Source organism: Nothobranchius furzeri, chromosome 12, assembly GCF_043380555.1.
Source record: "Nothobranchius furzeri strain GRZ-AD chromosome 12, NfurGRZ-RIMD1, whole genome shotgun sequence".
Lineage (NCBI taxonomy): Eukaryota > Metazoa > Chordata > Actinopteri > Cyprinodontiformes > Nothobranchiidae > Nothobranchius > Nothobranchius furzeri.
In genome coordinates this window covers 58,618,819-58,634,457 of record NC_091752.1, presented here as the reverse complement: position 1 = coordinate 58,634,457, position 15,639 = coordinate 58,618,819, and the positions used below count along the sequence as shown (strand labels likewise).

The window sequence follows — 15,639 nt, the reverse complement described above, 5'->3', positions numbered from 1 at the left end:
ATTTTTTGAGAGAAATGGTAATATTGTGTATCCGGAATGAATTTTAGATCTTTAAGTCCATCTCATTAAATATCGGAGCAGAAACAAAGGTGTTGCGTTTATATTTTTGTTGAGTGTGTGTGTGTGTGTGTGTGTGTGTGTGTATGTGTGTGTGTATACATATATATATATATATATATATATATATATATATATATATATATATATATAGCATAGCATAGCATAGCATAGCATAGTTTAATTATATAGCACGTTTAAAATACAGCATGGGAGCTGCCCAAAGTGCTGCACAGGCTAAAACAAAACACAACCATTACAAGGAGCTAAAACAAAGGATAAAACTCTCAATCAAAGGCAGATAAAACATGATGAATACTAAAAACACATTAAAACAATGATACAATGAAACACTAAAACAAGTCACTGTCTAAAAGCCAAAGTGTAAAAGTGGGTCTTTAAACGAGATTTAAAAACTGCCAGAGATGGAGCCTGCCGAACTCCAATGGGCAATGAGTTTCATAGCTTTGGGGCAGCATGCACAAATGCTCGATCCCCCCGCGATTTAAGTCTCATCCGCGGTGTGTACAGCAGCAAAAGGTCAGCCGACCTCAACGTGCGGGTGGGCACATATGGAGTGAGAAGGGCAGAGAGGTAGGGAGGTGCGAGATCATTGAGTGCTTTAAAAACAAAAGTCAGTAACTTAAACTACACTCTGAAAATGACTGGGAGGCAGTGAAGATGTTCCAGGACAGGGGTAATGTGGCTACGTCAGTGTGTACCCATCAAGAACCTGGCAGCAGCGTTCTGAACAACCTGCAGCCGATTCAGGGCAGAGTCCGGAACACCACCGAGGAGGGCGTTTGCATAGTACAGGCGAGAGGTAATGAAGGCATAAATGACTGACTCCAAATGCCTCAGTTTCAGGATTCGTCGTAGGTGAGTAAGGTGGCGAAGCTGATAAAAACAAGACCTCACTGGAGTTTATCTGTGGGGCCATTGTGAGTCCAGCATCCAGCTTGACCCCGAGACCCGTCACACACTGTTTGGGGTTAAGGTCACAAACAGGGTGAGAGCCATGGTGGTTGCGGGGGGTCAAAAACAATATATCTATCTATCTATCTATCTATCTATCTATCTATCTATCTATATATATATATATATATATATATATATATATATATATATACACACACACTGTATATCTCTCTCTCTCTCTCTCTCTCTCTCTCTCTCTCTATATATATATATATATATATATATATATATATATATACTGTATATATATATATATGTGTGTGTGTGTGTGTGTGTGTGTGTGTGTGTGTGTGTGTGTGTGTTTATTTTTTTATTTTTTAAATACAACTTTTTGATTAAAACTTAACACAAATCAATGGTTGGATCAGAATGTCTGTCATTAATGAAAAATAAAGTGTTTTGAGGAAAGTTGGACAAATTATTTTTTGCAACTTCACAGTTTTTCTAAAATTGTCATTAACCATTTAAGTAACATTTTTGACTGATTAATAAAAAAAACTAAATAACCTCCAACCCTGTAACAGACTTCAGGAATTTCACCGTTTTATTAAATGAATGGAAGTTACTTCCGTTATCAACATTCACAAATGAAACCAAACCCTGAAATGTAAGATATACTTTTTTGTGTTTTGTCAAAATTTTGGCTACTTTAAATCACGTTTTAGTTGTGTTTTTTTCTCATTATCTCACTTTAATCTCACGACTCAGTGCGCGCGTTAACGTGTGTGTTTACAATGAATCTTTGGCAGCGCTTCTCCTCGTTCAGAGGTGACTCTCCTCCTCAGCGAGGTTCACGTGCGTCCTTAAACATCCCCGAGCTCACCGGCTGGAGACAGACAGACAGACAGAGCGCGCGCCACTCCGCGAGCTCGTCGGAGCCTTGTCCTCGTTTTTGGTTTCTTTTCATTTTCCGCATGAGTGCAATGCGCAGCTGCTTATGGGACTGTTGAGAGGAAAATTCAAACGGTCGAGAGTGCTCCCTCCTCGAATCAGGTAAAGCAAACTTCATGGATTTTTAGATGAAGATACATCTGCCGTGATGACAACGCTGTGATCGCGACTCTAGTCTGGGTGAACCCAGTTATAGGTAAGACAAGTTACTTTATATCCGTTTTCTTGTTTTTGCTCTATTCTGTTTCTAAAGTGAACTGAAACCACTTCATTTATTCATCACTGACTGATTTATTATTATGGAGGTGAATTAAATAAAAGGACAGTTTTGCGTGTTTGCCCAGAGACTGTTTCAAAGCCCACAAATCAAACAGAAATCTCAGCTGATGTGTGCAGAGTTTCTCAACACTGTTAATGACTGACACGACTTTGCTCTTTTTACTTCGCTTCTGACGAAACTGCAATTTGCCTATGTGGTCGACTGAATCTTCAGACATTCAGTTTATTTTATGAAATGTTCATTTTTCACTATTGTATGTGCACGATGCATTTCCCACTGGTTAGTTTGTTGAGAAATAGCTACCTGTTGCATGTGAAGAGTGTGTTGAATGCAACGTGGTCTTTCTACCAATGCCTAGTTTGTTCATTCATTAAGATGATTTTATTGTTCACAGCAGGAACTGACAAGCTTATTTCTGTAGTTTTTCTCTGTTGAAGTAAATAATTAAAGTTGTATCTGCTCTGAACAAATAGTATTTCATCAACTGATGTATTGTCCAAGACTACATGTTCTCACTCAGTAAATTAGCATGTATCTGTCTCTGGGGTCAAAGATTGTTTTCAGTGACATCCGTTCACCAAATATTCCACACTGTCCAAATCTTCCTGCTGCTACAGAACAAAAACACAAACGTGTCTCCTCTTATGCCACTGGCACTGAAATTAGTTGTCACATGCTGTTTACCTCCTGTGAATCTGACAGCAGCAAGCCTACTGGCAGTGATCCGCCTCATTTAATTACCCAGGCTGGGATTCGTTCACATCCAAGCCAACCCCTATAACTAGACAATGGAAAAGTCCAGGAAGAATTCAGCGTAACCGCTCACAGCTGATCATTTATGTGAAAATACAAACATTTCCTCCATTTCCTGGAGTGCATGTGTTTTGTTGAAGGTTGCTTAATTTCCCTTGGTAGCACTGGTCTTGACCAAATAAACTCAAAGTGGCTGTGCTCTTCTTCAGACACGCCATCAGCCAGGTTCTCTAGAGAGGTGATCAAGATGTAAAATCAATGCATTTGCTGCAGGAACGGCTGTCCTCATGCATGACTAGAAAAAGTAAACAAATATAACTGTCATTCATGTGCAGTGTCATTACAGAATGTCGTGATAGCAGGTCAGGCTGAGTGCTTCGACTCGGCATCGGTCACCGGGTAAAATCAGAGCAGGAAGGAAGATTAATATCAGTCTTTATTCTGCTGGGATCCTATCAGCTAAAATCTTTACTGAGTGGAATTTTTTTTTTATTATTTTTTTATGAATGTCCTTTTTTTTGTGCAGGTGGGATGCCGTGATTAACATCAGACATGAACTGTACCATGGAATCCTGGGTTTTCCAGTCATCTCCTCCAAACTTATCGGATCACTTCATGTACGAGAGTTTTATGCAGGTCAATGAGTCTAATATGACTAGGAGCAGCGCAGACCCCACCTTCAATAGAACCAGCACAGTAGTGATCACCTGCATGTACTTTCTGGTGTGTGCGGTGGGTCTTTGTGGAAATGCCCTTGTCATCTACGTCATCTTGCGTTACGCTAAGATGAAGACCGTCACCAACATCTACATCCTCAACTTGGCAGTGGCAGATGTGCTCTTTATGCTTAGCTTGCCATTCATAGCCATCCAGTTGGCGCTGGTCCACTGGCCTTTTGGGCCTGTGCTCTGCAGAGTCGTGATGACCGTTGACTCTCTGAACCAGTTCACTTCCATCTTCTGCCTGATGGTGATGAGCATTGACCGCTACCTGGCCGTGGTGCATCCTATTAAGTCTACAAAGTGGCGGAAGCCCCGCATTGCCAAGACTATCAATCTAGCTGTCTGGGGGGTGTCACTGCTGGTTAATCTACCCATCGTCATCTACAGTGGTCTCATCACAAAGCTCAATGGCTGTTTCTGCACCATTGTGTGGCCTGAGCCCCAAGAGGCCTACTACACAGCCTTCATGTTCTACACCTTCATTTTGGGCTTCCTGTTGCCCCTTATGGTCATCTGCCTTTGTTATTTGTTCATAATCATTAAGGTGAAGTCTTCAGGTATCCGAGTGGGCTCCTCCAAGAGGAAGCGCTCGGAGAGGAAGGTAACCAGGATGGTGTCCATAGTGGTGGCGGTGTTTGTTTTCTGCTGGCTGCCTTTCTATGTCTTTAATGTGACATCAGTGACAGGAACCATCAACACAACTCCCATCCTGAGGAGCATCTTCGCCTTTGTGGTGGCTCTGGGGTATGCCAACAGCTGTGCAAACCCCATCCTGTACGCTTTCCTATCGGAGAACTTCAAAAAGAGTTTCCAGAATGTCCTGCACCTTAAGAAGGTGGGAGGGCTGGATGAGGTTGACCACAGTGACAGCCGACAGGACAAATCCCGCATGATAAATGACCCCACAGAGACACAGAGCACTTTACTGAATGGCGAGCTGCAGACCAGCATCTAGGAGGAAGCTGCTAAGAACTACAAACACCAACTGTCATTTTTTATTAACATCCTGTTAAAAGGGAGTTTTCCTCTCCACTGTCGCTGCATGCTTGCTTAGTATGAGGATTGCTGTATAGTCACTGACACTAGTCAGTGACTTGATGCAATTTGCTGGGTTCCTTATATAGGAAACATTTTTTCTGATTGGCTTAATGAACTGACCTGAATTGGAATGTTTATTATGTGAAGTGCCTTGAGACGACTCTTGTCGTGATTTGGCGCTTTATAAATAAACTTGAATTGAATTGAATCCCACTAAAAGAGTTTGATTATTAAACTTAAAGCAGACTTGTTAAAAAAATCTGAACATGTAAGTGGACAATGTGTCTTTTGTTACCCTCCCAAGTTTCAGACCAATCTTTTCAGTAGGTTGTTAATGAAATGTGGTTGACACCTCTCCGTCCTTGGTGTAATGGACCTGAGGAGCGATAACAGACACCAACACCCACTTGCAAATGGTCCCCTGGGTAACATGGATTTTTTTCCTGGAGACTCAGGATTATATATGTTGTTGACAGCTGGGGGTCGAGTTCCCATATGTCTGTTTTGCTGTGTTTGAAAATCCTAACAGAACAGCATGTGCTCATGTGCTATAAAAATCACAAGGCTGACAGCAGTGCAGAGAAGGACCCTGTCTGTACTGTACAATACAACCAGCAGCAACATAGTTAACTTCTGAGATGTCATTTTGTATGAAAACAATCAGGCGTGTGAAAAAGGTAACGATGTCCTTCAGCCAGAGCATAATGAGCGTGTTGTTTGTCTCAATGCTTCGATTCAGAATCAGTGTATGAAATGTAAATATGACCAACATAGTTAGTCTTGTCACAAGTTCACCCTTTTCCTTTTGGTTTCGTGTATAATTGAAGCTTAGTAATGGTGTGAAGGCAGGTTCTTTCCAAAGCAATGCTAAGACAGATGATTTTATGTTGAACAGTGTTAAAGCGATGTCCCTGTTTGTTTTTGTACACCAAATCTGCATGAGTGATGTTTTTTGGCATTCTGAATAAGTTGATAATGTTTGCAGCTGTTATTTAGATCTGTTAAAAATATTGGACTGTGCCTTTATACACAAGATGTGTATTCATGTTTTGGATGCATGATACCAAGGACGTATCATCGTGTGTACGTGCTTGTTAACAACTCATTTTTTCCAACTGAAAAACTCAAGAGTGCATGCAGGGGGGGTTAAAGGGGGGGCTGCTCTCTCGGTCCTCCAGTCAACTCTTTTTTCCAGTCATTTTTCTAACAGGAAGTCTGGCTGACTCTCCACCCATGGCAAAACTCACTTTAAAGGATGCAATAGTACATTTGGAAAACAAATTAGCTTAAAACTTTTTTTATACCTCAACATTATTCTAACACAGTACAGCGTTAATTCTATTGTGGAGATTAAAAAAATACCAATGAAGTGGTTCTCATTTGTATAAAACCCTCTGCCAATGACACGTTTCAGACAGAAAGCAACTAATGGGCCATTCCCATCTGTACCGGGTCGGCCCGGGCTGGGTAGCCCCAGTCGGCCCCAGCCTGGCCCGGTTGATTCCACACATCCTTGCCTTAAGCCCATGTGGGCTGATTCTACCCACCAATCAGAGGCTTGCTCTAATGGAAGGTGTGAATTGCTGTCAGCAGTGGGTGTGTTGGCCCTGGTCGGCCTGAAGCAGACCCCCTCGAGAAGAGGGCTGAGAATGAGCCTTGGTTGGCCCGGAAAAATACCAGGCCACCCAGATATGTAAACAACCTACGCTACCCGGCCCGGGCCGACCCGGTACAGATGGGAATGGCCCATATTGGACCATCCAAGTATTGGCCCCGCCAATCCACTGCACTTCCCTGGGTCCTCCACTCCTTACATAGTCACATATTTACAGAACACCACTGGTGTGTGAGGTTTTCTGCTCAATAATATTAGAGAGGGAGAAACAGCTGGCTGCTACCACTTCAGCTTTAGGACAAACTGCTAGAGTCCCAAAATCAGCATTTGAAGTCACGGACAACAAAATATGTTTGGAGTTAGAAAACAGTGACTGGTGTTTAGCACTATCTTGTTGCCCCTTGAAATGCAGGTTTCTGGTTCCTCTCAGGAAAGATACCCGAGGGGAGGGTTGAATGTCCCGTGACCATGTTTGTGTTCAAAACCTAGCTTCAGAGTTTTAATTTCAAGCCATAAAACATTTCAATTGACCAAATGTATGCACAGTAACCAAGTAATGATTTTTTCCCCCAGAGAAATTAGCAACACAAACTAAGTGCTGATGATGCATTTCACATAGTTTCATTTTTTATATTCACCCTGTAGACCGGCACAAGTTCTATTTAACTCTTAAGTTTTTCTTTAAAATCAAGTCCTATTTCATCAAATTGTGATCCAAATCCATGTCATGTGACTTATCCATAATATTTGTGTAAAGGGTGTCTTGAATACCAGATGTGTGAGCACAATTTTGTTGTGTTTTAACCAAAGGTGCAACTTGAACATGATGTATTTTGGCAGTGCAGCAGGAACAAATATCGTCCATTCCTGTCTGTCCTTTTTAATTTAAGGAGTACAAAACAAGCACGATTTTTGTTGCAATTTCCTTATAAACTGTGGAAAAGAGGGGGCATTGTGACAGAGCAGCTGAGTGAGTTGAATTTGTGAAGGGCTAGAACACCTCAGGAGGTTGTGCTGTTCCTTTTCTCATCCTTACAACGCTGCTCCACAGTGGAGTCCAGTCTTTAACCTGACAACCTGCATCTCCCAATCTGTTTGCCAGAGTCAGATTACCATCTCCAGAATTTATTCACACCAGCTGTAGAAGGTTCTTTGTGACACATCAAAGCTACTGAAAGATTCCCATTAATTTACAAAGAATTATCTGTGTGTGTATCGTCACCCCACCAGACAACACTATAATGTAAATATATGTAGATTTACACATGTTAAATGAAAACTGTCAGCAAATCCTCCATGTGTGCCTAATTGAATTGCATATTCTATCATTGTGTCCATACAGGGGTGGACTGACCTGGGGCCAACCGCCCCCTCGCTCTGAGGGCAGGTGGTTCATAAAAATGCCAGGGCTGAATTTTCATCCCAGTCCACCCGTGTCTGAATGACTGAATTAGATCTTTGTTAGTGCTGCATGATGACACCCCTGCTGTGTTGTACACTTCTATAGCAACAGTGTTGATTAGAAACAATTTAGTATAACCAAGATGATTTCTGACGCAAAACATGCATGTAAACGTTAAAAGTGTCCTGATGTGTTGTACTAAAAGCACTGTGCAATACATGTTTATATGCTTATTTGTTTAGCAGACGCTTTTATCCAAAGTGACTTACAATTTATAACCTATAGGGCATGCTGTGATCTGTGGGGGAAACCGGAGTACCCGGAGGAAACCCACGCATGCATGGGGAGAACACGCAACTCCCTGCAGAAAGACCGCAGCAGAGTTTTGAACCGCCAACCTTCGTGCTGCGAGGCAACAGTGCCAACCACTGCGCCACCATGCATCTAAATAGCATCAAGCCAGACTACAGAGATGAGTTTGTTAATGAGTGATCTGAGATGTGAGCAGCCGCTTCACATAAAGGTAGCTAATTCACAGTGATCGTCATTGGCACCTGGTATGAACAGACTAAGGCTTTTGATTATCAGACTGAATCGTTGAAGCTGATTTCCTTGCTTTTTATTGGCATTTGCTTTGATGTGGTCAAAAGTGCTTTTGTATAAAGTTCTCATTGTTTGTATTTGTCCTTGAAGCTGTGGTTGGCTTACAGCATTCTTTAAAGAATAAAGTCTGGGCCCAGCTGTATTGAATCAATTACAGGAGTGATTTCTTTTAGAGAGGTGGGTGCTAATGGCCGGTGTTTGCATCAGAAACAACAGTCACCAGGTCCATGTGACTCTACTGAGACATAAGCCGAATAGAAATGAGTCCATGATCTGAATTATCCTTTTTTATGAGCCTTGAAATGGAATTAAAGACAAACTGGCTGATCTATTTTTGAGCCCCTTCAGAAGTATCTGCAGGTCTGAGGGGTAACGGCACAATTCAGATTTGTGTTTTTTTCTGATTGGCTTAATGAACTGACCTGTACTGGAACATTTACTGTGTGAAGTGCCTTGAGACGACTGTTGTCATGATTTGGCGCTATATAAATAAACATGAATTGAAAATTGCGGTACTAATAATGGCTTTTAGCCCCTAGAGAAGACAAAAACCCAACTTTTTTTTCTTTAGAACAACTGTATCTACCAAAAGAGCCACTTTATCTGCTTGCAACTCAAGAGGGAAAATAGAAATATTTTGAGTCAAAAATAAAAAAGACCTTAAATTAATTTTCTTTTGTTTACATTTCAAGTCTTCTCTTTAATTATTGCTACAAATCACAATTATATAACAACTTAGTATCATCTTGTTTAAAAAACATAGCTTTCATTAAAAAAAAACCACTTTTTCTAGCCTGGAGTGATTTAATCTCCCACATTGTGTAGTGCTACATGCAGCCTCAAGGGGGCACCAACATACCAAATGTTTAACTCAAGAGCTGAGGCAAATTAGCACCAGATGAGTCTTTACCTATAGAGAACTCCCAGGCAGAAACATGTCAGTTCATCACCTCTAAACTAACGTTTCGGCAGAAAAAGGACACAACACACACATTTCCAGTTTTGTTGAGAGTTTAATTACTGAAACAGATAATGAAGCTCTCTTCCTTTTTCGTTTCAGCCGTTTCCCTGAATGTCCTTGGAAGGCCTTAACTGCCCCGTGATGCATCTAAACCATAGTGTGACCATTATACAAGTGCTGAATTCCACTCTCGCTGCCCTTGCACACAGACTCTGCAGCAGACAAAAAGATATGCATGTTTGATTTCAGCAGCAAAAAATGAAGTAAATACAAAAAAGGGGGTTCGAACTATAATGTGGCATTATTCTATGATAGATCAGGGCCCTGGTTTTATTTATTTTAAACAAAAGAGCATTTCCTTGTGTCATACATTTACAATCGGTGGCCCTGACAGGTAAAGTACATCATCTTTAGTCTGACTGGACAGCACGGATCAAGTTTACTGCACTGCAGAGGCAAAACATGCCACAAACCACACCAGACACAGTTGCCATGGAGAACTTTTAACACTGGTGGATTCAGAGCCAGGTCAAATAATCCCCCCCACTTGTGTGCAATATGTTTCACCCTCCATACATCTCACGCACTCTCTTCCACTGCCTCATCGTCTGATTGGCAGCCCGCCTTGAACCATTACTGGTGCTGATTTGTAAGCAGCATCCGGGTTGTTAAATGAGCTTTTTTACAGAAGGTTCAACATGTTCCTTGAAAAAGAACAGAACATCTTCATAAATGGGACGTATCTAGAGTCCACACACCGCTCTGCTGCTCAGAATGCCAAATGAAGCCGGAGCTCATGTTCAACATACGAGTTCTCAAACCCAAAAGGCAAACCAATGAATCAACACCACCATTACTCCCACACTCCCCTTTACCAGGACAGCTATGGACATGCAAATGTACTGAAACCTTTCAAAATACACTGAAAAAGAACAGTAAACAAAAAGAAGACACAAGTTGCTAAAAAAATAGATATTCCCTGCCCTCAACCAGAATTTAAAAAAGAAATCAACAGTAAATAAATGGACATGAGAACACTCTGGTCCAAATCTGTTTCGTTTCCATGGCAGCACTTCCCCAGCAACTGGCAAAGGCAGCGATCGCTAAGCTCTCCAATGTTTTCATTGCTCTTAAAAAATAGACATATACTAGATCCGTACAGTATTTCATAGCTAAATTCACAAATGATACACATCATAACCATACCTTTAAAAAGGTCCTTGCAAAGTTTGTAATACACTGATTTATTTATATATTTATATATATTTTTGCAATGGGTCCTTTATGCATATGACAACTTACTGTTCTCCATCACGAGTGAGTTTAAATGCTTGGTCATTTGAAAAGAGAGCACCATGGGAGAGAAAAGGAGGCCAGGGAGGTGGAAGGGAGTCAGAATACTGAAAGAAAAAAAAAAACCAAAGTGTCTAAACTCTGCCCCCTGCAGCAGGAACAGGAAGCAGCAGACGCTGGAGGACAAGGCTCTCTTCCCAAGCCTGAAGTGACGATGCCCGACTGCTCCACCGACTCTCCTCTTCATTCAGTTTTGTCAAGTAGATGCCAAGAAGTAGCTCAGTGCTTTTTTGTTTGTTTCTTTTCAAAAGTTGCATGATTTTACATGTCTCTTTTTTTTTGTCCTACTCAGCTGGAGGAGCAGACTGGTAGTCAAAAGATTTCAGGTAGGGTTGTGTGTTTGCGCTTTCTCCTGCCCCTGGGTCTCTTGACTCTCCGCTCTGAAGCAGTGGCTTTCCATGCTCAGTGGTGTCAGAAACTACTCGTACTCAAGGAACTGTTTATGATAGAACAAGAGATACCTAAAGGAGAAAACCAACATCCAGCTCAGTTTCCGGAAATTTACAACTTCTGTTAATCTTTTGGACTGAATCTTACCCTTCGCTATCAAGCACATCCTTAATGCTGGCCTTGGTGATGATGGCGTCATCACACTTGAACCACTGGTCTTTGTGTTGACGGATGAAGCTGGTGTAGTGACCACTCTCTAATGTGCCTTGGTGGTTGACCACAGCAAACAAAGAATACCTGCAAATCAAAGCAGATGTGACATCATTCTTTAATCACAACCTGATGTCCCATAGCATAGATAGAGACGTCATAAAAAGAATCATTAGTACATCTTCATGAAATGAAAGTGACACTTTTATTAAGGCAGTAAATCCCCAATAAATGTTCTGGAAAAAGTGGAGCCACTGTAACTAGCAAAACTAAGCAGCTTTTAATAAGATTCAGATTGATTTCATTAGAGGAAGTCACAGTCGGATACTTCAGGTCTTTGGCTTATGCTGCTGTGTTCTCCCAGCACTTCTATAAAAGGGCTGAAAACAGTTCTATAACATGTTTGTTTCATAGCCCACAACCACAGGTACTCACTTATTGTCGTTGTTTAATACGTCAACCGACTGTTGATACTGCCCATTCACTCTGCTCTCTTTACTGTGGAAAACAGAAGGGAAAATAAAGATGCATTCAATAGGAGGAAATTAAATTACTCCACTAGGGGGCAGAATAACACCACTTAGAAAAGTCATTCTTTTAAGCTGTATAATAAGATTTAATAAAGCCAAAGATGTCTATGTGAGCTTATTATTAGTGCATTTATGGACAATATAAATATATAGGTTTGATGCAGATTGTGAAAAAGTCAGAAATTGCTATAAATTTGAATTCTCACCTGGATGCCATGAAGGGCGTCATGTCCAACTCTAGAGGGAAGGAAACGTACGTAGTAATCTTCCTCCGCAGTTTAGCAGAGTGCTCAAACCGCTGGGACAGAAAAGAGAAGGACGTTAGTGGATTGGTATGTTTACATTTTTTACCACAGCTTTCATAAAAATATAATAAAAACCATCCCAGCCTTGAATTTCTTTAACGTATCTTCCTATATAACATCGTTACACATTACATGTCTCCGGTGGTGTGAATATAAATAAGTACTTTGGGATCACGAGTGTCCCAGGAAAGGACATGAACATAACAGCAGGAGGTAAAGCAAAAAGTATGAGCGCACACACACACACACACACACACACACACACACACACACATAGGGCTGCTCAATTAATCGAATTTTAATCACGATTACGATCTGAGTTTTGAACGATTATAAAAAACAAAACAAGCCGATTATTTGCTCCTCCCGCTTGCGCTGCCCTGAGTTACAAATGAAGCGCACCTCCACAGTGTCGCCAACTTAGCGACTTTGACGCTATTTCTAGCAGCTTCTCAGACCCCCTTCTTGACTTTTTAACTTAAAAGTACCTGGCGAACACCTCAGAAACATCTCTGGTAACCCTTAGCTACTTTCTGGATAACTGTCGTCGACATTTCCTGCAGGTTAGCTAAACACTCCGCCTGTGCTCTGGACCGTTCTTCACAACATTAGGAAAGGGAATGATGCAGTGATGTGTCAGTCGCTAAAGAAACGGCTCTTGGAGCCGGCTCCCTGTTAAACTAACCAGAGTGAGTGACACACACCCGCACCTGCGGACTCCTGAGCAGCTAAAAATGGCTAAATGTGCGCGTGCAGCATGCTAAACACACGTGCAGCTTGCCCGATTGCTGTGAGACCGGGGTGGGGGGTGGGGGGTGCAGCTGTGTTTGGGACAATTATTACATTAACTGATTGACCTGTAAATATGTCATAGTTTATAAATAAGGTAGAAATAAGTTCCTCACGCTGATAACTAATCTCTCTGAGGGCACGGTGCTAGTGCACTCTCCTACAGCACCTTGACATGACTCAATAAATGTTATGTAACATTTTATGAACATCAATTTATTTGCATTTATTTGTTATAAATGCCACTGTATAATTCTTGCTGTCAGTATTTGCAAGATATTGGTATTTGGGTCTGTACTGGTTAGACTTAAATGAGTTAAACCAAGGTCTACAGCCCTTGGGTCATAGACTATGAGCTATAAGTATATTGGTCTTTTTCTACTGGGAATGTGGAATTATTTTAGTGATCATCTTGTTTCTTATTTATTTTTGTCCTGATTGTGCCCTGAGCAGTTTTATGACTGAATAAAAACAAATAAAATCAACATAAATAGAAAAATCGTCCTAAATAATCGTGATCTCAATTTCAGTCACCATAATCGTGATTATTATTTTTGCCATAATCGAGCAGCCCTACACACACACACACACACACACACACACACACACACACACACACACACACACACAGAGAGAGAACCATAAATACCCTACGCCTTTATCAGAATCTGCCGTTCCACTGATGACCGATAATGCTGCATTACGGTTGTCACTGACTCACTTTGAGATGAAAGCATGCTACGATGGGGAGCTTCTTCATGGTCAGCTGTTTGGTAGATTCCTGGTAACTATGGCAACCGCCACACTTGATTTTGGCATTGCTTCCGAGATGCTCAGGCCGTGTAAACCTACAGATCAGAAAATGTGTAAAAATAAATAAGCAAAGTTGAGAACAGAATCCAAAGTTTTAGAAATAAACCAAAAAACCTGTTTTTCTTGGGAAGGAGACTTTAAATTATTGGTAAAATAATTAATGAAGTAATACCTGTAGACCCTAAGTTGTGTGTTTTAAACATATATCCTTACAACTTTATCCTTTCTAATTCTAAAAAACATCTTATGGATATTTGCCTATTGGAGGTTAAAAGATGTATTGCACGTTGCTGGAAAAAAACTAACATTTGTTCAACCTCAGACTGGTTGGAAGCTATGGCATCCTTTGTGGCTTTAGAACGAATAAGCTATTTTACAAAAAATGTGTTAGATACATTTGATGAGATCTGGAAGTTATTTTTTGCTTTTTTGGAAACGAGTAATACAATGTGAAACAACAAAGTAATTTGATATTGTTAATGTATGCAGGGTGTGTGTGTCTTTTTTCTTTTCTTTTTTTTCACTTTATTTGACTCCCTTCTTTATTTTTGTTCTACTTCAAACATACCATGAATTCGGGTTTGCTAACAGAAGGGAAATGAAAATTGGTATTGGGCACAATGTTTTCATGTTTGTGTTTATTTGTATATTTATGTCTTTTTTTATGTTTTGAGTGGAGACATTTTCATTATATGTGTTGGTACCCAAATGAAGAAAATTAATAAAAAAAAATGTTAAAAAAATGGTTATTTCTTAGTTGTAATATGTTTTAGGAATATTAGAACATATTTTGTTGCTGATCAACCAGCAAATGTTCGCCCAAATCCAGTTTTAGATTCAGAATTACACAACATGCAGATTTTGCCGCATCTTAGTTCACTGAACCAAAAACACCCTGCTGGTACTACTAATGTCTTCATCACCATGGCAACAGCAACAGCCTACTCTGTACCTTTAAGAGACTTGCTGCAGCAAGTAGGGGTGTGTGAGGTGCTGCAGTAAAAAAACTGTCAGCAGGAAAGGAAAGTGAGGGAAAACAGGGTGAGGGGTAAAAATGTGAGAGGCAGGGCAGGGAGGGGGGGGGGGGGCATTAGGTAGAGAGAGGGGAGGGAATTAGGAGGCAGTGGAGGACAGGTTGAGACCCAAACATAAGGATTGTTGTCACTCTTCATATGGGGGGTTGACAGATGTTTGGGTGCTATTAGAATCAAGAGGCAGTAGGTGGAGGGGGGAGCAATGATAAAATGTTACGCATCATTTATTTCTGTCTAAGAGAGCAAAAACATGAAGAGTTCATGTCTGTCAGAAGATGAAGTCAAAAGCTACAGCATCACGAAGAGACTGCTAGGCTGCTAAACTGAGAGAAAAAAAGACAGGTAAGAAGGCCATCAAAGAGTAAAGGTGTACCTGCGCAGGCAGTCTGTGAGCGTGGTGGATCCTGACAGGTGGTTCTCGCCATTTACTGTGCTGCCATCCCCCCCGGGGCTGAGGGGCCAGAAAGGCGTGGGGGAACCTGGCAAATCCAGACTGATGTCCCAAAATGGATCTATCGTTGTGGAAACGCCGCTATGGAGGAGGTGCGGAGGGGTAAAGAGATTAGTCCATGTATGATCATGTTTATCATTTATCATAAAGGGATGAAAGGATGATGACACAGTGTGCAACACGAGTGTAAACTCACCGTGCCACCGTGGATTTAAGCTTTTCTTTTATTGTGCAGGGAGGTATACACACACACACTGTTCACAGCAATGCTGCAGAGTCAATTATGGTTCAATGAAGGGTCGTTTTAGAGAAAATTGGCATTGCAACAAGAATTATTAAACCCCAATGAAAGTGATGGACCGTAGCCTGGGTAAAATGGTGGCTTCCAGGAGAGTACACATGAATATATATTCACAAGGAGGAGCCTCTGCAAATATAAAGTGTTGATGAGATGAGTCATGAGT

General features: G+C 41.1%; 2 protein-coding genes across 4 annotated transcripts in view; one reads left to right on the top strand and one right to left on the bottom strand.

Annotated features, from left to right (window-relative positions):
- Nucleotides 1-1,983: 1,983 nt before the first annotated feature.
- Nucleotides 1,984-4,768, top strand: LOC107376458 (somatostatin receptor type 2). The gene is made up of 2 exons (XM_070542760.1): nucleotides 1,984-2,122; nucleotides 3,486-4,768. The coding sequence occupies exon 2, from the start codon at nucleotides 3,512-3,514 to the stop codon at nucleotides 4,634-4,636; it is 1,125 nt and encodes a 374-aa protein (XP_070398861.1). The 5' UTR covers nucleotides 1,984-2,122; nucleotides 3,486-3,511; the 3' UTR covers nucleotides 4,637-4,768.
- A 6,086-nt stretch (nucleotides 4,769-10,854) lies between these two features.
- The window catches only part of LOC107376459 (ubiquitin carboxyl-terminal hydrolase 22), a 43,799-nt gene continuing 39,014 nt past the window's right edge, over nucleotides 10,855-15,639 (bottom strand). For all 3 annotated transcript variants that reach the window (XM_070542757.1, XM_070542758.1, XM_070542759.1), the window contains 6 exons: nucleotides 15,098-15,256; nucleotides 13,599-13,725; nucleotides 11,990-12,081; nucleotides 11,689-11,751; nucleotides 11,191-11,340; nucleotides 10,855-11,114 (listed from right to left, as the gene is read on the bottom strand). In XM_070542757.1, the coding sequence (XP_070398858.1) occupies nucleotides 11,072-11,114; nucleotides 11,191-11,340; nucleotides 11,689-11,751; nucleotides 11,990-12,081; nucleotides 13,599-13,725; nucleotides 15,098-15,256 (634 nt within the window). In that variant the 3' untranslated portion in view covers nucleotides 10,855-11,071. The remainder of the gene's footprint in view (nucleotides 11,115-11,190; nucleotides 11,341-11,688; nucleotides 11,752-11,989; nucleotides 12,082-13,598; nucleotides 13,726-15,097; nucleotides 15,257-15,639) is intronic.

What these genes read in the sequence shown, in the direction of transcription:
- LOC107376458 (XM_070542760.1), top strand. Translation starts at nt 3,512, where the DNA reads ATGAACTGTACCATGGAATCCTGGGTTTTCCAGTCATCTCCTCCAAAC.